Genomic DNA, 23,745 nt, shown 5'->3' with positions numbered 1-23,745 from the left:
GCAAAGTTACTAAACCTAAATAGTTGCGGGCCTGCGCTCAAAGCCAGGCCTTTGTTAATACTTTTAACAAAGTATTCTTTGTTAAAAGGGAGATTAGCAGATACAAGTGTTAACATCAAACCCAGACTTCTGGCTTCTGAGTCTGAAAAAGAGCTGGCCGGGGAATGCCCTCCTCACACCCCAAGCCCAACTGCATCACAGTGACTCTGGGCAACAACCCAGCCTTCACTCTAGTTTTGTCCCCGCGTCCTGTGCTGGGGTATGGGTTCTATGGCCTCCCCTAAAGGCAGAAGCTTGAGGCTTTGCCTGCACGCTTGGGTAACTGTAAACATCGTCTTCAGGCATAAACCATGGGCCTGTGATTGCTGGAGTGATTGGGGCCCGAAAACCTCAGTATGACATCTGGGGAAACACAGTCAATGTGGCCAGCCGAATGGAGAGCACTGGAGAACTTGGGAAAATCCAGGTAAAGACCCATTGGGGAAGCAGGTGACTAAGGGGAAAAGATCTTCCCCAGAGGTGAGGGGACCTGGGCTTAAGAGCTGCTGTCTCACCCAGCAGCCATGGTTCTAGCTATCACACTCTCCAGGGAAGGCGGACTGCGTGCCTGGGCAGTCTCCATCTGTCCCTACCACGACAGGTGTTCTTCCTGCCTCTGAAGACAACAGGTCTCTCTTCCTTTTCAGGTTACCGAGGAGACCTGCACCATCCTCCAGGGCCTTGGGTATTCCTGTGAATGCCGTGGCCTGATCAACGTCAAAGGCAAAGGCGAGCTGAGGACTTACTTTGTCTGTACGGACACTGCCAAGTTTCAGGGGCTGGGGCTGAACTGAGGGCTCCTGCTGGATTCGGAAAAGGCAGGGAAGCCAATACTCCTTCCCTGAAGCAAGCCCAGGAGAAGACTCCGCCCCACGCCAATCCCAAAGGCACGCAGATGGCTGTGCATGTTGGCTTCTTTGGACCTGCACTGGAGGATTTCTCAGACACATGCACCAGATTCTGGCTCGAAGCAGCCACTGAGCCATAATGCGCAGGGGAGGCCAGAATCTCTGTGCCTGGTCTGTAACAGTTTCCAGGGCAGCTGGAGAATGTTCACTGGTTCAGGGCTGACTTTGAGATCTTTGTTCCCTGAGGTGCTATGGAGGCAACTTTAGCACATAATGAAAACAGGCGCCCACCTCAGTGGCCTGTGGGCACACACAAGTGAGGTCTGTTTTTCTAGACACCAAGGGGGAGTAAGCTGAGCTGTCTAGCACGGATTGGAGACTCCCTCTCCCTGGTGGGCCGGGCAATGACAGCATTTCTCACAGAGGCATTCTGGTAAATGAAGCTGAAAGGGGTGTTTTACATCTGTAAACGGTTTCAAACAGTAGAGAGAAAAACACCATAATTAACAGTTACTTTTTGCCTTGTCTGGTGTTTGTTTTAAATGAATACATTAATGGGGTTTTTATCCTTTTGAATGACTTTTTAGACACTAGACAGACATAAATCTCTTCCCTCCAGTGTATGCTCTGCCTTTTTAACCACTGACATGTAAGGAGGACTACTGTCTAGCGTCAGCTGGCTGTGGGGATACAGTCCTGAGGAATGAGGAATGTGGTCACAGCAAGAAGGCAGGGAGCAGCGGAGCCTTGCCTTTGAATGAGGCAGCTCGTGAGGCAAGCATTCTGGAGAGAGGTGCTTTGAAAGTAAGGGTGCGGCCTTTCAGCTCTTCCTTGATTACTCACACATCTTTGCATTCTCCCCTGCCATCTTTCAACTATATCTTACTTTTCTTACTGGAAAGGAATGGAGTCTGTTTAGAGATAACCTGAACAACCTGTGAATGCATCTCTTCTTTGCTTTAGTCTTCACAGCTAACTCTGGAGAGCTTCAAAACTAGAAGGATCTACTCGGCATGGGTGCGTGCAGAGGCTCCTGGATCTGGGAAGCCTGCCCCCTCACAAATGCTGAGCCGTTCTTGCTCTGAAACTGCATGAGTCAAGGCAAATGCAAAAAGCCAGGTTTTGGGGATGTGTCTTACTGTGCTTCAACTTCCCAAGGAATTGAAGGTCAACCTAACTGTAACAGGGTGAGAAATGACCAAACTACCTGTGCCTTTTTCTAAATGGACTTCATAACCAGAAGACTTGACTTAACCAATCAGTGGCCTCATCACCACAGCATCGCCAGGATTTCTAATGCAGTTTCCCTACATAGCAGGGATTCTTAGCTAGGTGTCACCATGAACCCCGTGAAGTTCTACACAAAGTCTTACATACAGGAGCCTTTACAAGATTATACAGGGTTGCAGATTGGGTGACTGACCAGACTTGTTGGGATCCTGGGATGAGGTGCCCTCCCTGGCTGCAAATTAAGAGTACAGCTAAGTGCGGGGGTGGCAGTGGAGGGGACGAAAATTGAACCTGCCTGCCTGTGCTGTGTCATGTGCGGCTTTATCAGCCGAGGAAGGGCAGGTGTATTCTAATTTGCACACAGGTGCTGGGTAGACTAGTGGCAGCTCTGATGTGCTGCACATAACTGGAATCAGTATGAATAGAAGAACTTGCTGTATAAAGGAATTTCATGGCAACGATGCTGGTAAGGGCAATTAGCCTCACTTAAGTTGCCTTTTTTACACAACTTTTTACATGAAGGGCTGGTTTCACATGAATACTATACTGAAATCTGTGCTCTCAAGATCTAGCAGTGACCAGGGCTGCCTGGCAGGGGCTCTCCTGGCAAGTCAGGAAGGTTTCTGTTGCTAATATAACATGGAAACACATCAGTGCACTGGGCCTCTCTGAGGTCAGCATTATTTGTACTCTTGCAATATTTAAGTTGTTTTTTTCTTCAGTAACAGAAACCCCAGTTGGGAGTTTAACAAATAACTGATTACCACTCATGCATTTTTTATTTCCAATTAAAGCACTGTGCTGTGCTCAGATAATAATAGTTTGTAAGTTTTTAGTTTTCAGTGTTCAGGTTATAGAAGATAACTGACCATAAAAATTACCTGCAGGTATTTTCTTTTTATGAACTTGTTTTTAAATACCAAGTAATTTCTTTACTGGTGTCATTTTGTTTTATGACAGAAACAAGTATCTAACAAAGTGACCTTCTCCATGGCTCAAGGACTTCCTTACAATTTCTCCTGAGTTAACTGGTGAAAATAATACCTGAAGTTTTCTGGCTTATTGAGGAAATTTCCTAACAGAAGAGAAGATCATTAACCACTGTATACTTTGTGTATGTAATAAGTCAGTGTAAAGAAATATGATTTGAGGTGGTGCATGCAAGTAACTAGGGTTTATTCTATATAATGAATATTTATAGATCTGTAACATTTGTTTCAAAATGCTGCTTCATTTTTATAAAATACCAGTGTTTAGCTGCTTTTTATACATTAAATTAGCAATTTGAAAAACTCAAATATCTGAAGGTATTTTAAATTTAAGTATTTTGTTAGTCCTCAGGAACTCCCTAGAGATTAAAAGTAGACTCTAAAACAACTTGAAAATTCGACTCTTTTAGCATAAGATTTTAAGTCTTTTGCGGGAATTAATTTTCCTTTACCCTACTTGTTCTTCCTAAATACTAATTTTCAAAGTCAGGAAAATGGAAATCAAATGGCCTCCTGCCTGGGTGATTTATAGAAGGATTGTATAAGGGCCTTCAAACTTAATTTGTTCACTGAACAAGGCTATCATCTCCATCCTGATTTTTTTCCCGTGTGTATAACAGGTTCTATACAGATTCAGGAAAATCACCATTTATCTATCTCAGCTTGCTGATAAAAGGGGGCCATGAATCTTGTGGTCTCCTACTTAGAGTTCAACTGCTTGGGTACTTGACCTTTGTATTTCAGATAAACAGTAAATAGAAATGTCACCTTTTGGTAATCTGGTAATTCCCTGATGTATTCAAGGATGACTTAGTTTATCTTATTTGGCTTATTACTTTGCTATAGTACTAAGTAACTCTTTAAAAAATGGAAAAAAAAAAAAGAACACTAGCCATGTGAGTGCTATAAAACTCCCAGTGTGCTTTTGTCAGGGGTGGGTGGGAGGTGCCTAATTACCCATACAAGGGCATCATTCCCACTGGGTATGCAGGGGCAGAACTACAGTAGTAAATTCTAAAATTATTTCAAGTATGTTCATATAACGGAAAATCTCACTGGATGGGGCCGTTTTAAGAACGTTTCTTAGTGATGGTCCTGTCTGTGGGACATAAGGAAGAAGCATGGGCAGGCACTATTTTGAAAGAATGCTGTGCAGGTATGGCAACAGCCCCAAGCACATTCCTTCCTCACGAGTCCCAGGTCCAGCTTTATTACCTAATACAAGTCCAACCTCTGGAACATTCAAATTCACTGTTCCAAAGTTTAATTAAAAACACAATTTACAAATATTTAATATCTTCTGAAAAGCATTTCTAAGTTAAGAATGAAAAAGTATGTACATAATATATAATCAAATACCAGGCGGCCTCAACTTCCACCAGGTCCACACTCAGCAACATCCGTCTTTTTAGGTTCTTCAGTGTCTGAAAGAAAAAGACATCACTTAATTCAACATTGTTTTTACCTTTTAATTAAAAAGGGGACATGAAGTTGGTCAAGCTGCCGTCTAGAAGCCTAACTGCGGAGAGCCCTTCTTTACCACATCCAAGGCTGAAGACTAGGCGCATTATCAGGCTATCATTGTGGCTCTTCTGCACACAGGAAATCTTTATTAATTCTTTAGACAAGATAAAAAGAAAACTAAGAGGAGTTTTATACATTAAAAAGAGACAAATGTTCCTTTTACAGTTGACTCTTCTTATCCATGGGTTCCACATCTGCAGATTCAACCAACTGCCAATCAAAAATATTTGGGGAAAAAACCCAATTAAAAAAATACGACAATCTATTAATTACATTCTATGAAGTATATAAGTAGAGATGATTTAAAGTATACTGGAGGTTGCGTGTAGGGTATAGGCAAATACATTTTATGTTAGGGACTTGAGCATCTACAGATTTTGGTATCTTTGTGGGGTAGATACCAAATCCGGGGTCCTGAAACCAATCTCGGGCAGACACTGAGGGATGACTGTAGTCACCGCAGCTTTCTGCTTTCCCAGAGAAAATAGGGCACGTACCTTCTGTCAAATCCACAAAGTTGTTTTCCATGACGGGGGAAGGAATGGAAATCCCCATTGCTTTTCGAACTCCATACGTGCTTACGATATCACCTGGAGTTACTTGCTGTGCAAGTTCTTTAAGATTATTGGTCACTTGTTCAGCTAAAAAGAAAAACAAAGATAGTTCCAGATACTGAAGCATGGTTCCTTTAGATAGAGGCATCCCAAAGAACAGCAAATGTACAAATGCAAAACAAACAAAAAACTGTCCCTGGCATTCACATCAGCATTACTCTATAGTGGCATCACCACTATACTCAAGAAGTTTTTTCTTTGAAGCATCCCGTGACTCTCCTCTTATGGGAGGCAAAACATACCAAGATGCATTTCTCTGTATGAGGGACCCAAGAGACAGATCATGTTGGGAGGGGGTCTGGTGCTCAAACGTTCATTTTGGGCTTCCTGGAGTTCCCTGAGCAATCTGGTGGTCTCGTCAAGTTTCTTCTGGAATATTTCAGCTTCTGTGTGGGTAAGAAAAAGAATACACTGAAGAAAACAGACACAGTGTTTGATCTTGTGAAGTAAACCGAATCCTAGGCTCTAGGGCTTTGCTAATTATTGGTTAGCCTTCTCCCTTCAAAAGAGTAATCCGCTTGAAATGAAATCAACACACCATACCCATTCATTTAACGTGGTAAGCCAAGATCTTCCTGTGGTGAATGGCTATGTTAATCTGTACTTATGAGACATGAAATCTTGACTGCCTACATCATGCAGTGTTTCAATCAAACCCTCTGGAGACACTCACCTTCAGAGTCAAAAACTTCAACTGGAACGCCAAAATTTGTTACTGCTTTCAGCGCTATGAGCCTGTCTTGGGTATTGGAGTCCAAACGCCCTGGTGGCTCTACTTCTGTAATCTGCTTCAAAAGGAAAAACAGGCAATTATTGGAGCTTGCTAAGCTGCAGCAGTGCTAACTAGAAATTACTAAGACGGCATGTATTTACAGGCAAAGTTATTCTACCTATTTACTATGGAGTCCTAATTTTGATGCTTACAGAAAATAAATTTCCAGAACACCCTTTGAAAATGCTATTCCCAAATCTTGGCAAAAACAGGTATTCAATAAATCCATACTTCTGTGAAATGTAATGATGTATGTTATACAATTTGTATTTTGTTTAGTATGGCAACTATTCTGAAGATGAACTAATGACAGCCTTGTTGTTGCTTAAACTGCGAAGAGCTTTCGGTGATGACAGTGCCTTGTGTTTTCGAGATTCAAAGACTATTTCAGTCCATCTAGTCTGTATACTTGCATTCCTACTGATACACTTCCTGGGTCTTCTCCAGGCCTCCAAACTAGGCTGTCAGTATTGCATGAGAGAAACAAAATCTTAAAAAGGATGGAGCTGGCCCGGTGCAGTGGCTCACGCCTGTAATCCCAGGACTCTGGGAGGCCAAGGTGGGCGGATCACCTGATGTTAGGAGTTCGAAACCAGCCTGGCCAACATAGTGAAACCCTGTCTCTACTAAAAATACAAAAAAAAATTTAGCTGGGCGTGATGGCATGCACCTATAATCACAGCTACTCGGGAGGCTGAGGCAAGAGAACTGCTTGAACCCAGGAGGCGGAGGTTGTAGTGAGCTGAGATCGTGCCACTGCACTCCAGCCTGGGCAACAGAGAGGGACTCCATCTCAAAAAAGAAAAAAAAAAAAAAAAAAAAAGATGCAGTTTTTATTTTCAGAATCATTAAGACTCAAGAGTTTCCATAACCTCAACATTGCTTTTTAGGAATAGATCAACCCAGATATTAAGCAACCAAAACTAATGGTTCCATTTATACTATGGTATGGCTCTCCAACTCCAACTCCATTGATCCACCTGATTTCTACCTACATACGGGCTAAAAACTTGTAGTGGAGAAACTGTATAACTGTGCAACTTGGCACTGATATGCATTTATGGTTTGCCATTTCAGCTAGGCCCTCACAATTCTACTCACTAACCTTTTTACTTCTTACCCAATGGGCCTTCCCATTCTCAAGACTTCTTCCTCCCTTTATTTTCCATTTAAATATTTCTTGTAAAGTATAAAATAAAATCACCTCCATTTCTTTTGCTGTGTCAAGTGTCCTAGTATGGCCTTCATCTTCAGGCAGTGACTATAAGGATGAAGAAAAACAGCTTTTTAGGAAAACACATGAAGGCAAATATCAAGGAAAAGAGAAAACTGTCAGGAGTTTCTTGGCAAGAGAAAATGAATACAAATATGGACTACTGGAATATAATTTTTCAGGCCAAAATGACTAAATATAATTATTAGCATTTTGAGAGGATTCTGTGAGCTGGGGTATGTATTACTGGTGATGTTATTTCCATGCCTGATCAAAAGCTATATACATGTTTAATTAAGAAGGTATTTGGTAAATAACTTATAAATATGTAAATAAATGGTATCTGTTTTTATCAGAAAAATCCCTGACAAGGAGAAGACAGGAAGGAGTTCTAGGGATTACTGTGCATGAACACAGCAATATTCTCAGACAGCAGAGGATTACTGTAAAATAACCAAATGCTACAGAGAATGTGAAAGCTTTCCAATCTTGCTCTTCAGAGATAATACACCCAGGAACAAGAGACAAATATATCATGGACATCAATCAATGATGTCATCTTTCTTTGAGAGGTTCTGTTGTGAGTTATTTAACTAATTCCCAATTTCTAAAAATTATAAACAATGTATCCTTATATGTAACTTTTATATTTTTTCTAGAATAAATTCTGAGAAGACGAACTGCTATACTGAAGGACGCAGACACTTGACATTTTGAAACACATTGCCATATTCACCAAATGAAAAATATTCAATTTTCGTTAGACTATTAATTCATTCAGATTAATTGATGAGAAGGATATGGTAAAAAATATGTATTTTTTAAACTGATGTAAAATTTCATTTTTTAGGTCATGTGATGAAAGCGGTCCAAGTGTGGATATTTTACAGTAGTCATCGTTGAGCCTGACCGAGGCACTAACCTCAGCTCTGCTGACAGGTCACCCAGCAACCATATATGCAGTTGTGAGCAGGGTACCAGGCACTGCAGTCGCAGTCACCATTAAGAGTTAGACCTCCAAGAGACACAGGGTTCCTCTAACTATTGTGACAGGAACATTCTGGGATCAACTCTCTTCTCTATCAGTAGGAACATTTTCTGGTACTAATCCTTGAGCCAAAACTCTGAATGATTCCAGATTACGAACTATCTCCAACTGAACTAGAGATAGCTTACAAGTGTTAATAAAATAGCAATGAGGAAGCTTTTTACTTTTTAACTTGAGGTTCCTCCTGATGTGCTATTACTGCATAAGGAAAAGCCATTCCCTATCATTTTAGCCAACTTAGTTTCAGGCCAGTGAGCAAAACTTTCCTTTTTTGTTAGAGGACACAACGCCCACTGACTTCTGAGTTGTAAACCCCATTTTTGAGTCCTACATTCCCAAGATGAGGAGATAAGGATAACGCTCAGGTCCTCACAGATCCTGGTAGCTAAGTTACTCCTTTCCGTTCATTGTCCACCCGTGGCCTCCAGCCGGGCTGGGCTGTCTTTCAGGGCCACGGAGTTCAGCTGTCATACTGGTTAATCCCATGGTTTCATTATACTGAATGACTAATGCTTGAGAGTTGATAATAAATTACCCTGTTTCGTTAGCAGCGTTCTTACCATCTCCATCTCTTGTAGGGTCCTGGAATGCCCTCCTTTTGTTAAAACATCCAGTAAACTATCTGCCATGACATACGGATAATCTTGGCACGTGGCCAAAAACTCATGGATGCTGCAAGAGACAGTTAGGAAAGTCTCACATAAATCACCTCCACTGGCTTTATCCTCCCATCAGAGCCAACTGTTTCCATTAGATGCCCTCAGTTATACATCATGACATCAAATTTCTGCCTAGACACAACACGGTATCTACATATTAATTAGCAATAACATTATCATGAGATAATTAATATGAAGAACACAGTAAAAATAAAACGTTCCAAAGAAAAATGAGACCTCAGTGACGGGTGCAGGCTCAGTCCCTGGATTTTCTGCTCCCCACCCCTTCACTTCCTGTCTGCAGTGATCACCCTCACCTCAGGACTTTCATATGGGATCAAAAAACTCTCAAAAGTTACACCTCCAGTTTGGACCACACCCTTTGGTGCTCCACATGGAAGTCTAACAGACATCTCAAGCTTAAAATATCCAAAATTGAAATGCTAGATCTTCCCCCCAAGTAATGTTCCAAAGTTTCCCCCTTCTCAGTAAATAGCAACTGTAGCCTTCCAGGCTCAGTGTGCAAACCCTGGAGTCAGCCTCGACATCTCTCTCTCACATCCCACTTCAATCAGTAAAGAAATCCTACTGACTGATGACTGAGCCCTTCTCAGAACCTCACCTGCTACTCCCCCGGCCCATTTCTCATCTCCCTACTTCTGCCCTTGCCTCTCTACAGTCTATTCTCCAAGAGTAGCCAGGGTGATCCTTTAAACATCATAATCTGGACTGGGTCACTCTTCTGCTCGCAATCCACCGGTAGTTTCCATCTCACTGAGAATGAAATTCCAAGTGCTTATAAAGACCCACTCTCATCAATGCCCTCCCTGGCCATGTGCCTGCACTCTTCGGCTTCTTCCTGCTGTTCCTCAAATATGTTGGGAAGGCTCCCACTCAGACCCTCTGCACAGCTCCTGCACTGCCTGGAACGTTCTTTCAGGTGGCAGCCTTGCTTGTTTCCTCACCTCCTTCAGTTTTTGCTCAACTTTCCCTTTTACCAGACTTACCTGACCGATTTAAAAGTGCATCCCTCTCATAGCCCCAGCACTACTCTCTCCTTCTCTGCTGCTTTACCTTTCTCCAAAGCACTTGTCATCATTTGACAGGAGGGCATGGGCCTTTGCCAGTGTTGTTCCCCTGTGCAATCCCTATTTGTGGAATGCATAGATGCATAATCCAGAAATAATTCATTCAGGCTGGTGAGGTCTAAAAGATTAAATGGCTTGATGTGAAACCACAGTCAACTTCGGACTTAAGGACCTCTACCTTGTAAAAACAACAACCAAACCACACTTACTAATGTAAAAAGTGAACAGATTCCCTCTTTGTCAGAAAAGCAGGGGACTCGTGAATCTACAGGGTTAATTTCTTACACATAATGAAAATTAGCAAGGTACTACTGCTAAGAAGGAATAATATCCAGTAAACTACTGCCATAACCCAAGCTCAGTGTCCCATCCTAAGCCAGAATCCCGCTAAGTCAGGATGAATAGCTCATTATGTTGATGGGATCCAAACTGCTCAGCAACCTAAACAGGAACACAGAGATGATCTTCCCACAGCAACATGCAATAAAGAATGGCTGAGTTTAACTGCAACGGTCTACCTGGCATGTGATTGGTCAAAAAGGCTTTTATGTGGGCTGCCTATGGAATACAGCCATCCTGTCCCGCCTCCTTTCTTGGGGAAAATGCACTGTAGGTTCCCAAACTGATTAAGTTTGGACCGAAACTCACTGACACACAACATGTTATAAGAGAGCAGATGGCACATCAACATTTTGAAGTAACAAGTTCCTAAACTTTAGTACTGGCTGAGGTACAGTCTCTTTAAAAATGTATTTTTGTAAGAACTAAAATACTGCAGATGCTACTATCAGGGAGACATGCTCTCTCTCTCTACTAAAGGATAATAGTAACTATGAATCCATTATTGTCAGCTTAAAAAAAATTACTGAGCACATTTTTTTACTACTCAGCCAGCTTTGTCAGTCTATCCACAAATCACGTATGTACATTGTTTTTAAACAAATGTAATCAGAATATTAACTGGAGACTCACCTGAAATCGCTTGAAAGATCAGAGTCTTCCCCATAGGTTGAATAGATTAAATCAGAATCATCCTTGCTGATATTCGCAAATGTGGAGTCATAATGCGGTGCATAAGAACTGTAGGGCCCATAATTCAAATATAACACTGTTGAAAAAATCAAATACTGTAACACTATTCTTTAACTTGCATGTCAATCTATTTTGTTTTACCAAAAGATTATTTATTCTCTCCTAACTTTACTACTTCATCGAGTGGTTCGCAAATCTAAGATATTTTCTCTCAAACAGGTCCTTGTAAAGTTACAACTCAAGTGAATTCTTCCCTACAAGGGAGAGGGAGAGGAACAAGAAAGAACAAAATTCATTTTGAATACTAATACCCAATTTTCCAGTCTCTTCTGAAGTTAATAAAATAGCTAATTAATGTTGCAAAACTACCACCAAGATACTGGTGCCCACCTAGTGAATAAACCGTAATTGTGCTTCCTTTCCCTAATACCCCAAAACAGAGAAGAGAAAAAAATGACTCCTACACAGGAGCCTCACCTGGAGTGACTTTGTTCCTTTTATCCTCTTTGAACCCCTGCAAAGTATTCACTCCAGACTGAAGTCTTCCAGTTGTCATTCCCAGTCTCACAGGGCAGTAGCCTGGCTCTACAACATAAAACCGAGCACAGTGAAGGAGGCCTACATGGCCATGACCCACGGGGCCCTCTGCCGAGTGACTCCGTAAAAACCACTGCATGTCATCTGCATGACCGTGAAGGAGGCTGGGAAGCCCTTACTAACTACATCCACTTTTATAAGAAAATCAAAGCTCAGAAAGGCAGAACTATAGCCAGGACCAAAACTCAGACCTGTTCATTACACTCTCCTGCTTCCTGGAATTCTTTATAATCATGTACACTTCACTTAAAAAATTAGATTTTTATTAAAAACAGAAGCCACGAAAACTTTTAAAAGCTGGGACTTTTAACGTTAAGATGAAAGTTAACCAGTACAAAGGTTAGTAAAAGACTGAGGGAAAAACCTGCATTAAAGACAAAAGGGCTACTAACACATGAAGGATAAATGAGTGTCTATGAAAGGCATACTTTTAGTGCAACGAGAACAGGCATTAGCCAGGAATGAATCTCTGTGATGAAGCTGGGAATACGTGACATAGAGAAATCATGGGTGGGCACCTGAGTGGACTGCAAAAGATGCTGGCAGGAGAAGATGTGGTCTCCCACAGTATCTAACAGAGGGACATCTGCTCTCCTGAAGAAGAGTCTGAGTTTGTGTCACATGACCAGCCTTCAACGGAGGCTACTGCCATCAGTGACCAGTGTGGTGAAGGCACTGTTAAGCAACTGAACATCTAAATCAGATCTCCTCTCCTTCTCAGTTAACAGTCTGGAATTTGGTTTCCTAACGGGTATGGGTACCAGACAATGAAGCTGAGAAGATGAAAAGGGGTGTCTTCTACCTTAAACCAGGAAAGTGGCCTACAGAGGGAGCTGTGCACACGGGGAGCCAAGTCAGCTCTGGCCACATTTGATTACGTCTCAGAAACTGGAAACCCAGGAAACCAGACCAAGGGCAGAGACCACACTCGGCTTCACAGAAAGCAGCAGATCTTAAGGTGTCACCTACATCAGTTAGCTGCATCTCCTAACACCAGATGTTCACCACAGCTATAGAAGAAAGAGCAATGTTCTCAATCCTGTGGCATTCTTTGACCTATGATCATATAAAATTCTACTTGTTTGCATCAAAGTAGAAACTGAGTTTTGTTTTAAAAACAGTACCAGCTCCTTTTCTTCTACTACTGTTCTCCTCATTTAAAGAACATTCAGTCCCCTTCTTTCCATCTTCAAATGCTCTTCCCTGCTTCAAGGTTTTCACAACTGCTGTTCTCTCATCCCTTACTCAACCTAAACATCATCTCCTTAAGGATGCCTTCCCTGACCCCCAAACACTAGGTTGGTATCTTCTATTATGATCACAGATGTTCTTTTCCTTTGTAGTATTTATTCATTATAGACACACACCTGCATAGTACTGATTAAGGACAGACTTCTCTTTATGTGAGCCCTCCTCCCCCAACTCCATAGAACAAGGAAAAGAGACTCCTCTCTCTCTCTTTTGTTCTCTACTATACAGCTAGCCCCTAAGACGGCACCTTGCTCATAGCAAACAATAAACATCAGAGACTGTTTCCTTAAGGGTAAAAATTCTGTCATTATTCATTTCCGTATTTCCAATTACTTATTTCATTATGACAGTATGAAAATAAATATTTGTTGAATAAATTAACATTCTCACATTTGCATATCTCAATACATGCTTCTCCCCTCAGACCAGTGACAAAAAGTTCTAATTCTGACATTGAATTTCAAAATATAACTTATATTATTTCCATTAAAACATCATTTGAGAAAACAAAAACATGACTGAGGTTCTAAAGATTCCCAATCTTTACAAACTTTCTACTGACTATAGTGAAAGATACGATGTCACTAAGCATACACCCTCCGTTATTATTAAGGCACTATGTGGCATATACATTCATTTTATTCCCTGAAATAAACAGATCAGTTAAATTTATAATATCATATTCTGTGTGTGTGAGATACCTCTAAACTGAGTGTCTATACTAAAGTCTCTTAAAACCAGGGCTAGGAATTACTATCTAAAAGTTATGGCTTTGTTAATGGCGGGTTTAAAATATTTCAGGGACTTTGAATTTTAAGGAAAACTTGATATACTGTACCTATTTCAAGATGAAGTGAAAGTTAGGCTAGCTGTTACCATGAAATACATGATGTCTAGCTAGATCCTTTGCGCATAATGACACAGACTGATCAATATTCAAGCTTGTTGCTTTAAAATGTTAACTCAGGTTACTGTTCTCTGCCAAATAGCATCAAGTTCATGCACAGTTTTACTCTGATCCTACCTCCTACAATGGGATCCACAGGATGGAGAAGTCCCAACGTTGTTGTTCCATCTGGTTTTCTTCTTTCGAATTCGCACTGCAATGACCCAAAGTATTCAGATGGAATGAAGTGTTTTATACAAACAGGCTGAGTATCCTTTATCCGAAATGCTTGATACCAGACTGTTGTGGATTGCAGATGTTCCCAGATTTTGGAATATTTACATATACATAATGAGATATCTTAGAAATGGCACATAAAATTCATTTGTTTCATATACACGTTACAGATACAGCCAGAAAGTAATTTTATACAATAAATAATTTTGTGTACCCGTCACATGAGGTCAGGTGTGGAAGTTTCCACTTATGTCATCATGTCGGAGCTCAAAAAATTTCAGATTTTGGAGAATTTCAGATTTCGAATTTTTGGATTAGGGATGCTCAGCCTGTACCATATTCATATATGCAGCAAACCACAAGGTCTCATTTTAACCAAACTAATATTACAGGTGGCTAATCATTAAACTCAAGATACTGACTTTCACACAGGGGATGAGGCTAGAGAAATGGAGGTGAAGAAAATCTCAGAATTCTAAGAGCTCTGTGGGTCCTTAAGGCCACCTAGTTCTCCCTAGTCTATCAAAAAAGGCTACTGCGGACCAGGTAAGGGCAGTGGCTTGCTTAAAGGCATGTATACACCTACCTGGCTTTAAAACCAATGTGGGCAGGGACCCACCATCTCACTGCTACCCAAGACACAGACATGGCTTCTGTTCCTAAGTCCCTGTTAAATGTTTCTTTCTGGACACATTTAAGCTGGAACATGTGGTGAGCTAGTCAGGAGTTGAGGGACCAAGAAATGGGCAAAGGGAAGGAAGCATCTGTGGGGGAAATCCCAGGTGGCAGCCGCTTCCTCGTGGAGTGGTATGGCTCATGTTTTAGACGCCTGTGCGTGAGTACAAGGACGCCCTGAAAACGCCAGTGTATTTGGAGTGATTGTCGGCTGAGAGCTATCCATCGCACTGTGGTTAGGAAGGGCAGCCGGCAGCCACTGTAGCAAGATGGCCACTTTTGTGGGCTGCTTGTTTGGCAACAGGAGCCCAGCTAGCAGCAGAAGCAAAAGTAAAACAACCTGAGTAGGAATTACAATTAGGAAAAATTTTTTTAAAAAAGAGCTCTATATTCAAATGCCAGCTCAGTTAAAACTGCTATTTGGGCTATACATATACACACATATGTCTATTGTTTTAACGCCGCTGTAATGGCTCTGTAAAATGTCTCAGTCAACTGAGTTCTGTTTCACTGTCCCCTCTTCCTCTTGCCACCCTCGATACCACATTAGGGACCTAAAGGAATTTCTGGCAGCTTGTGATCTCTTGGGTAAACAGAAAAGGCATCAAAGACTCCTCTTTTTGGGAAGAATCTCTGTTTTTCCTCACAGAATACAGAGAGTTGTAAGCAGACAGATTCCTCTCAGATCTAAAACTCTGCTCTTTTCTGTACTGTATTACCTGATCTCTTCAGCTTTCTGGGGACCCAGGATTCAGTGATTTGGGGTGATCTAAAACCTACCTTCCAGTAAGTATTAGGCCCTAAAAACTGCATGCTTTCTTGGCCCCGTTCCTTACAGGGCTCCCCCTTGAAACCAGTAATCTAATAAGGAAACAAGTTAAGTTGAAAAGAGGACTTTTTTTTTTTTTTTTTTTTTTTGAGACAGAGTCTCGCTCTGTTGCCCAGGCTATAGTGCAGTGGCGCGATCTTGGCTCACTGCAACCTCCTTCTGGCAATCCTGTTTTCAGGTAATGGTGTTTAGGTATAGGTTCTGTGCCTCTGAGATGTAAATTTTCTACCTTGTTTCATCTACTTTGTTATGACTTTGGAAATGACTGATAGTCTAAGAAGGGGAGAGTGTGAAAACTGGCAAATGAAGAATCTTATAAATCTAGAAGATCTGCTTCTGTGTGTTTGTATGTCTATATATGTGTCATGCGTATGTGATATATCACTACCAAAATATAAGAGCTCTAATCAATTGACCAAAGAAAAGTGCTTAAATCAATTATTTTATTAAAAAAATAGAATTTGGCTCAAATGCCTTCTAGTTCACACAACTTTAGTAATCCTTGGTAAATAAAACTAGTTTCAAAATTCTCTTCAGTAATTTTAAATCTTAAAGTCATGTTATATTAAGTAATCTTAGGGTTTTCACTTGAAATTAGGGTTACTAAGAGTTAAAATAGTTAATATATGTTATTAAAATTACCAGATATAAGAGAAACAATTCTATATACATAGTATATAAAGAAAAATGTCTTTTTGGTAAAGATACAACATCAATTTACAAAAATCAGTAGCATTTCTATAAACCAATAATGTTCAAGCTGAGCACCAATTCAAGAATGCAATCCTATTCACAACAGCCACACAAAAAATAAAATACCCAGGAATATATGTAAGGAGGTGAAAGATCTCTACAAGAACTAAAAAACACTGCTGAAAGAAATCATAGATGACACAAATGGAAAAACATCCCATGCTCATGGAAGAATCAATATTGTTAAAACGTCCATACTGTCTAAAGCAATCTACAGATTCAATGCTATTCCTATCAAATTCCCAACATCATTCTTCACAGATTCAGAAAAAACTATTCTAAAATTCACATGGAACCAAAAAGGAGCCTGAAGTGCCAAAGCAATTCTAAGCAAAAAGAACAACGTCAGAGGCATCACATTACCCAATTTCAAACTATACTACAGGCTGGGCACAATGGCTCATGTCTGTAATCCTAGCACTTTGGGAGGCTGAATTGGGTGGATCGCTTGAGTTCAGGAGTTTGAGACCAGCCTGGGCAATATGGTGAAACCTCATTTCTACAAAAAATACAAAAATTAGCTGGACATGGTGTCACGCACCTGTACTTTCAGCCACTTGGAAGGCTGAGGCAGGAGAATTGCTTGAGCTCCCGAGGTGGAGGCGTAGTGAGCCAAGATCGTGCCACTGCACACTCCAGCCTGGGCGACAGAGTGAAACCCTGTCTCAAAATCAAACCAAACCAAACAAAAGCTCCCATAACACTACAAGGCTACAATAACCAAAACAGCGTGATACTGATAAAAATAAACAAAATAACCCATAGACCAATGGAACAGAATAGAGAACCCAGAAATAAAGCCACATACATACAACCAACTGATCTTCGACAAAGTTGACAAACATAAACAAAGTAGAGAACAAAGTAGAAAGACCACTCAATAAATAGTGCTAAGAAAACTGGCTAACTATGCGCAGAAGAATGAAACTGAACTCCTATCTCTCACAATATACAAACATTAACTCCAAGTGGATTAAACACTTAAATGTATGACCTCAAATTATAAAAATCCTAGAATAAAACCTTGGAAATACTCTTCTAGACATGGGCCTCGGCAGAGAATTTTCTATGTTCTCAAAAGCAAAAGTGACAAAAACAAAAATTCACAAGTGGGACCTAATTAAGCTACAGAGCTTCTGAACAGCCAAAGAAACTATCAACAGAGTAAAGAAACATCCCACAGAACGGGAGAAAATATGTGTGAACTACGCATCCAGTAAAGGACTAATACCCAGTATCTATAAGGAACTTAAATCAACAAGAAACAAACAAATAGCCCCATTAAAAACTGGGCAAAGGACATGAACAGACACTACTCAAAAGAAGACATATAAGCAGCCAACAAACGTATGAGAAAATGCTCAGCATCACTAATCATTGGAGAAATGCAAATCAAAAGCACAATAAGATACCGTATTATATCATTACTGAAAACTCAAAAAATAAGAGATGCTGGCAAGGTTGTGGAGAAAAGGGAATGCTCACTGTTGGTGAGAATGTAAATTAGTTCAGCTCCTGTGGAAAGCAGTTTGGAGATTTCCCAAACAACTAAAAATAGAATTACAATTTGACCCAGCAATCCTAGGTATGTACCCAAAGGAAAATAAATCATTTTACTCAAAAGACACATGGATTCGTATGTTTACTGCAGCACTGTCCACAACAAAGACACAGAATCAACCTAGGTGCCCACCAACAAAGGACTAGGTAAAGAAAATGCAGTACACACACACACACACACCATGGAATACTACACAGCCATAAAAAAGAATCAAATCATGTCCCTTGCAACAACATGGATGATGATGGAGGCCACTATCCTAAACAAATTAATATAGAAACAGAAAAACAAATATTGCATGTTCTCACTTAAAAGTAGGAGCTAAACACTGGTGCACACAGACAAAAAGATGGGAAGAATAGACACTGGAAATGCTAAAAGGGGGCAGGGAGGGAAGGGGGCAAGGGTTCAAAAACTTCCTACTGGGTACTATGTTCACTATTTGGGTGATGGGTTCAAGAGAAGCTCAAATCTCAGCACCATGCAATATACCCACGTAACAAAATGGTGTATGTACCCCTTGAATCTAAAATTAAATAAAACCAATGTGCTAAACAATATGATTTCAAAAGACCAGAATACAAATGTTTTCTTGTAAACTTAAATTATGTAGTTCATGTTCCAATTTTAGAACATATTATAACTTCATTTTTAAAAAATCCAGTAAAAGTGGTTAAGATTAATCATGTACTTTACGAATGAACACGGATGGTCCTCAACTTACAGTGGAGTTACACCCAACAAGCCCATTTTAAGTTGAAAATATCATGAGTTGAAAATGCATTTAACACCCTGATAAACCCATTGTAAGGAATTGTCTGTCCGTTATTAATTGTTTTTCTGCTAAGTATTATACTGACGAAGAGCTCTATAGCAGATATGGATTAAAAATACGCAAGCAATTTAAAAACTAAAAGTTTCAGATGCCCCAAATCAGTAGGTAGAGAAAAGAAAGGCAAAGCTCAATCACCTGACTGTTCACAAGCCGTCTGGTCAGCTTTCCTCCAGATTCCTTCACGATACGGTCAAGCTGCTCCTGCTCTCTCTCTAAATTATTGCTTTTAAACTTATCTTCAAGCATATCTTTGTCTTTCCTGAAAACATACATTAATACTAAGTAAAAAAAAACAAAGATAAGTAAGATGAAAACATTCAAATGAATTCTAAATATGAATACAACTAAAGTGGAGACATTTGTACTACAGTCACTCATTGAAACTTACTTCCTTGATGACCTGTTAAGGGTCTCTAATTTAAGAACAGAAACAGTAAGGCACACCTAACATGCTATTTCCCTACCTTTTTCTGTTCAGTGTTACTTGTGTTAAACGTTTTTCTGGGAACTTACAAAAAAATTAGTTCTACCTCAAACATTACTTTGAAGGGAGAACAATATACCACTGTTCTTTTAAAGTTTGATTTTTAAAATTTAAAACAAGCACTTAAGTGTGTAAATCTTAAGAACAAAGAAAAACTTGTCACTGGTTTACTTTCTTTGCATTATGACAGCAAAAATCCCAAACTGCTAACTACAACCCTCCCCAAAGTTGGCAGTGAGGTGCTGGGCGGTCAGGGCTGGCTCCCAGTGGTGTGAGCGGGCAGACGTGGCTGCCGTCAGCTGCACAGGTGGCTGCCTAGGTGGAACAGTGGTTCAGCGTTGCTCCCACCAGCTGACATCGGGTGGAAAACATGGGCACGCTGCAGTGACAGAACATCTGCTTAAGACGCAGCAGTGCCTGTGCTCCCACTGAACTCCTTGCTCCTTTATGGAAGGAGGTAATGACTATGCATTTTTTTTTTAAGCAAATAGTTCTATTTACATAAACTCACTGACCATATGAGTCCCAAGACACTTTATAGGTTTTAAAACTACTTCAATAAGAATACACATTAGAACTGCTTTCTGAACTGTGTTTGGACAATCCCATATAGTGCTTCATATGAGAAGGGGGTATCAGATCACCGAAATGGACTTTCATGCCAAAACACCACCACCATGGACACACTAGCGCTTGGTCTTCCCAAGTCAGGCCCCGAATAAGTATTTTTCCCCCTTACTAGCTTGAAGAAGACAGTTTGACCTTAACATCCCAAAGATCTTTTACTTTTTATTTTCTTTGCTGGGACTCTTGAAGGCGTGTGCTTCGGCGTCTCCAGAGTCCTCTCTCTCTCTCGGCCAGCAGCCTCCGTCCTCCCCACTCTGTGAGGTGTCTGTTCCATCTTTCTGCTTTCGAGTTTTCTGCAAGTCAGCCATGAAGTCTATGCTCTGCTTCAGGCTCTGAATTCTTTCCTAAACATATTCGAAAATACTCTTACCATATGTTTGTCATTAACTTTTAAAGTAATGCATTTTTTTTTCCCCCACAGGAGTTTGTACTTATCCTGTCATTAACCAGGGAAGAAAAACAATTAAATGTAATCATACACCAAGAGAGTATTGTATTTGGAAACCATGATAATGCCTACACCTTCAATTCTTAAAATTTAATTTTCAACTTCATAGAAACCTTTAAAACTTTATTGCCCTATCAGAAAGTTAACAGAGGAGAAAGTATGAATTAAGACTAAGTATTCTTTGAAGTACTGAATTGGAAGACTAAAATTTAATGGTGTGTTAACATTTTGTGTTTAACAGACTGGCTTATCTTTCGACAGTTAAGAACTGTTCGGTGTATCAAAGCCTAGGGCATGTGAGCCTGTGAAGTCCCTCTCTATTCTGGTAGCCCAGTGTGCTCACTGATGATGCTGGCATTTCACTCTGTATGAAAACAACAAGCCTTGAGGAGAAGACAGGCTGGTGGCACAGTTCCTCAGAGTGCAGAATGGTTTCACTAACCAAAGAAGTCTTGTTTCTGTTCTGTGAAACATGTGCTTAATTTTTCGCTGCAATGATGTGCTGTGAAATTTTCATTGTAGTTAAGGGCTTGAGGTTTCTGCGTAAATTTTAAGAAGGCATATTTGTTTCTACTGACTGCCTTGCCTGTAACTCTGAAAGTTATCACTGGGTAAAATACAGAGTGCAACCTCTTTAGGGCTGCACAGCAACAGCAGGGAAGACTTCTGTGGAGTAACATAAACTAAGAACTAGAAAGAACCAGAGGCCATTCAAACAAGAACAACGCGGCCCAGAAACAACAAATGACTCACCTAAGGTCACTAAACCAGCAACTAAGACTAGGCTTGCTGTCACTCATGTCGGGCCTTTCCTCATCACACCATGCTCTATTAGTAGTGCAGATGGTGAGATCCTCACGAACACAGTTCTTGCTGTTTTTTACTGGCCTTTTAAAGTAATCTTAAAACCATTAAAGTGATATATTTTATTGTGGACAAATAAAAATATGGGTAGAGGAGAAAATAAAAATCCTCTTAATGTATCATCCAGAGAAGAACAGTGTTAACAAGTTTATCATTCTAGTACTTTTCCAACCATTACATATCTTAGCAAACTGGAATTATACTGAATATTTAGTAAAAAGCATTTTTTTAGTTAATAAATTATAAGCATTTCCTCTCCATATCAATAGATATTTAAAATATTTTAATAACTATTTAATCCCATGTCTACACCATGATTTAATTAATGGCCTATGATTGAACATTTAGATTTCCATGTTTCCACTATTATAAATAAAAGTACCATAAATATCATTATAAATAAATCTCTCTAGGAACCAGTATCTCTTTAGGATAAACTCTTAGAAAGGAAACAAAGTCAAAGGGAATGAGTATTTTTGAGGCTTTTGACAATTACTGCTTTCCAGAAAAGGTATACCAATTTACATACTAATTTACATTAGTGTTTGAAAGTTTCTCTGAATCCTTGACAAAATCAATAGTATCACTTAAAAAGCAAACCCATTAGAATCACTTGAACCTGGGAGGCAGAGGTTGCAGTGAGCCGAGATTGCGCCACTGCACTCCAGCCTGGGTGACAGAGTGAGACTCTGTCTCAAAAAAACAAAACAAAAAACACAAACAACAACAACAACAAAAAGCAATCTTATTTGATTTTTAAAAACACATTTTATTTTGCTACATTAAAAATATTAATGAGTTTATTTCTGTAAGTTTTCAGTAATAATTTTATTTCCACTCTAGAATTTTATAAAGCAGAACTTACATTAAGAACGCTTTGGGATTTTAAAAAATATGACTTGCACAAAATAAAATCAATTAGAGAAAGTTTCTAAACCTTGAAACAAGTCCCAGGAAAGAGTGAGGTTTAATTTTCCTTTGAAAGCAATATCCTTTTCTTTTTTTGGTAATTAAAATGCCTCCAAGTCAGCATATTATTGATCTTCAATTTTACAATATTAAATGGCTAACAGGGCTGGTTCTTTGCTAATAATATAGCTAACATTTACTTAGTGCTTACCCATGTGCCAGACACAACTCCATGAGGTAAGCACTATTATTATCCCCACTTTACAGGACAGGAAAAAGGCTGACAAAGGTTACCTGGGCTAAGGTCACACAGCTTCTAAAGGGTAGAGCTAGGACTTGAACCTTGATTGGTCTGATTTCAAAGCCACTATGCTACAAATAGTATTGTTTGTACTACTTTGTTTGTACTACAATGTAGCATTTTACTCAAGTATTTATTTAGGAGATAAAAAGTTATTCTTCATCTGTTCATTCTTTTTTTTTTTTTTTTTTTTGAGACGGAGTTTCCCTCTTGTTGCCCAGGCTGGAGTGCAATGGCGCGATCTTGGCTCACCACAACCTCCGCCTCCCGGGTTCAAGCGATTCTCCTGCCTCAGCCTCCTGAGTAGCTGGGATTACAGGCATGCACCACCACGCCCAGCTAATTTTGTATTTTAGTAGAGACGGGGGTTTTTCCATGTTGGTCACGCTGGTCTCAAACTCCTGACCTCAGGTGATCCGCCCGCCTCGGCCTCCCAAAGCGTTGGGATTACAGGCATGAGCCACTGCGCCTGGCCTCATCTGTTCATTCTTTATAAAAATAACACGTCTACAAATAGTTGCTATTTGAGTGTAACTGAAAAAATGATGAATGGCTACTCTACAATCTTTTCAATGAACATTCAAAAACAGTTATCTTTGAAAAGACACTTCATGGAAGGGTGTGCTGGGCTCTTTTGGAGCACAAACTGTTAGAAGAGTTAACTCAAAAGGTCTAAATTTAAACGTTTAAAAATCACTGTTGTGACGACCCCTCCCACGTAGGGTGGAGAGAACAGTCAACAGGAAGCTAATAACACAGGATGGGTGGGGCTCCTCAACAGCAAAAGATCTGAAAAAAAGGAAGACAACAGAGAGAAAGAAAGAGGGAGAGAGGGAAGGGAAAGTGAAGAAAATTTTATTTTCTGTGCTTTCAACCATTCCACACGCCAGTAAAATTCAAGAGATAATGGAATCTTTTGCTTGTTGTATTAACTACATTACTTAAGGAAGTGGTAAATCAAAGGTCATTAAAAATTAGGCTCCCACCACCCAATTCAATGTACGTATTTTGGAGTGACTAAAGGCTGCATTTGTTAAATGCACTTTTACTTCAAATACAGTAACAAGAAGCATTTCCATGTCTTTAAACCTGGAACATGGTGTGGTTCTAGATTCTGAGAGTCTTCCTGCAAAGAATGGGTAAACATTTCCTATTCCTCTTTCCTCTGCGAATGTTGTCAAAGATGGGTAACTGGCTTCCATTAGTTTCCCAAGTCTTTAGGAAAGGGTGGGAACCAATGCTGTCTAAATATTAGGAGCGCAAGAATAATCAACAATCCAAACATGTTTTTCTTTCTCTAGTTAAGCGAATCCAAGAATCTCTCAGCCAAGCACACACTCAGACATCTGCACATCAAGGCATTTCTTTAAATGTAAAACTGTAATACAGAAAAATGAATCACCATAAAAATCGAAAAACCATATGCAGATGC

General features: G+C 40.0%; 2 protein-coding genes across 5 annotated transcripts in view; one reads left to right on the top strand and one right to left on the bottom strand.

Annotated features, from left to right (window-relative positions):
* Positions 1–3,415, top strand: part of ADCY7 (adenylate cyclase 7) — a 44,667-nt gene extending 41,252 nt beyond the window's left edge. Inside the window, exons 25-26 of the mRNA XM_030797244.1 lie at positions 342–466; positions 687–3,415. Of these exons, the coding sequence (XP_030653104.1) occupies positions 342–466; positions 687–833 (272 nt within the window). The 3' untranslated portion in view covers positions 834–3,415. The remainder of the gene's footprint in view (positions 1–341; positions 467–686) is intronic.
* The window catches only part of BRD7 (bromodomain containing 7), a 50,965-nt gene continuing 30,427 nt past the window's right edge, over positions 3,208–23,745 (bottom strand). Inside the window, exons 7-17 of one of the 4 annotated variants that reach the window (XM_030797258.1) lie at positions 19,951–20,135; positions 18,816–18,939; positions 13,929–14,004; positions 11,534–11,641; positions 10,997–11,132; positions 8,838–8,949; positions 7,221–7,277; positions 5,918–6,032; positions 5,487–5,630; positions 5,128–5,271; positions 3,208–4,530 (exon numbers count right to left, since the gene is read on the bottom strand). In XM_030797258.1, coding sequence (XP_030653118.1) covers positions 4,475–4,530; positions 5,128–5,271; positions 5,487–5,630; positions 5,918–6,032; positions 7,221–7,277; positions 8,838–8,949; positions 10,997–11,132; positions 11,534–11,641; positions 13,929–14,004; positions 18,816–18,939; positions 19,951–20,135 — 1,257 coding nt within the window. In that variant the 3' untranslated portion in view covers positions 3,208–4,474. The remainder of the gene's footprint in view (positions 4,531–5,127; positions 5,272–5,486; positions 5,631–5,917; positions 6,033–7,220; positions 7,278–8,837; positions 8,950–10,996; positions 11,133–11,533; positions 11,642–13,928; positions 14,005–18,815; positions 18,940–19,950; positions 20,136–23,745) is intronic. The other 3 variants (XM_030797269.1, XM_030797278.1, XM_030797285.1) reach the window with 3 other exon arrangements.

The sequence above is a fragment of the Nomascus leucogenys genome, chromosome 2 (genome assembly GCF_006542625.1).
Source record: "Nomascus leucogenys isolate Asia chromosome 2, Asia_NLE_v1, whole genome shotgun sequence".
Taxonomy (NCBI): Eukaryota; Metazoa; Chordata; class Mammalia; order Primates; family Hylobatidae; genus Nomascus; species Nomascus leucogenys.
Note: the sequence above shows the minus strand (reverse complement) of the source record. Positions and strands in the feature narration are given on the sequence as shown.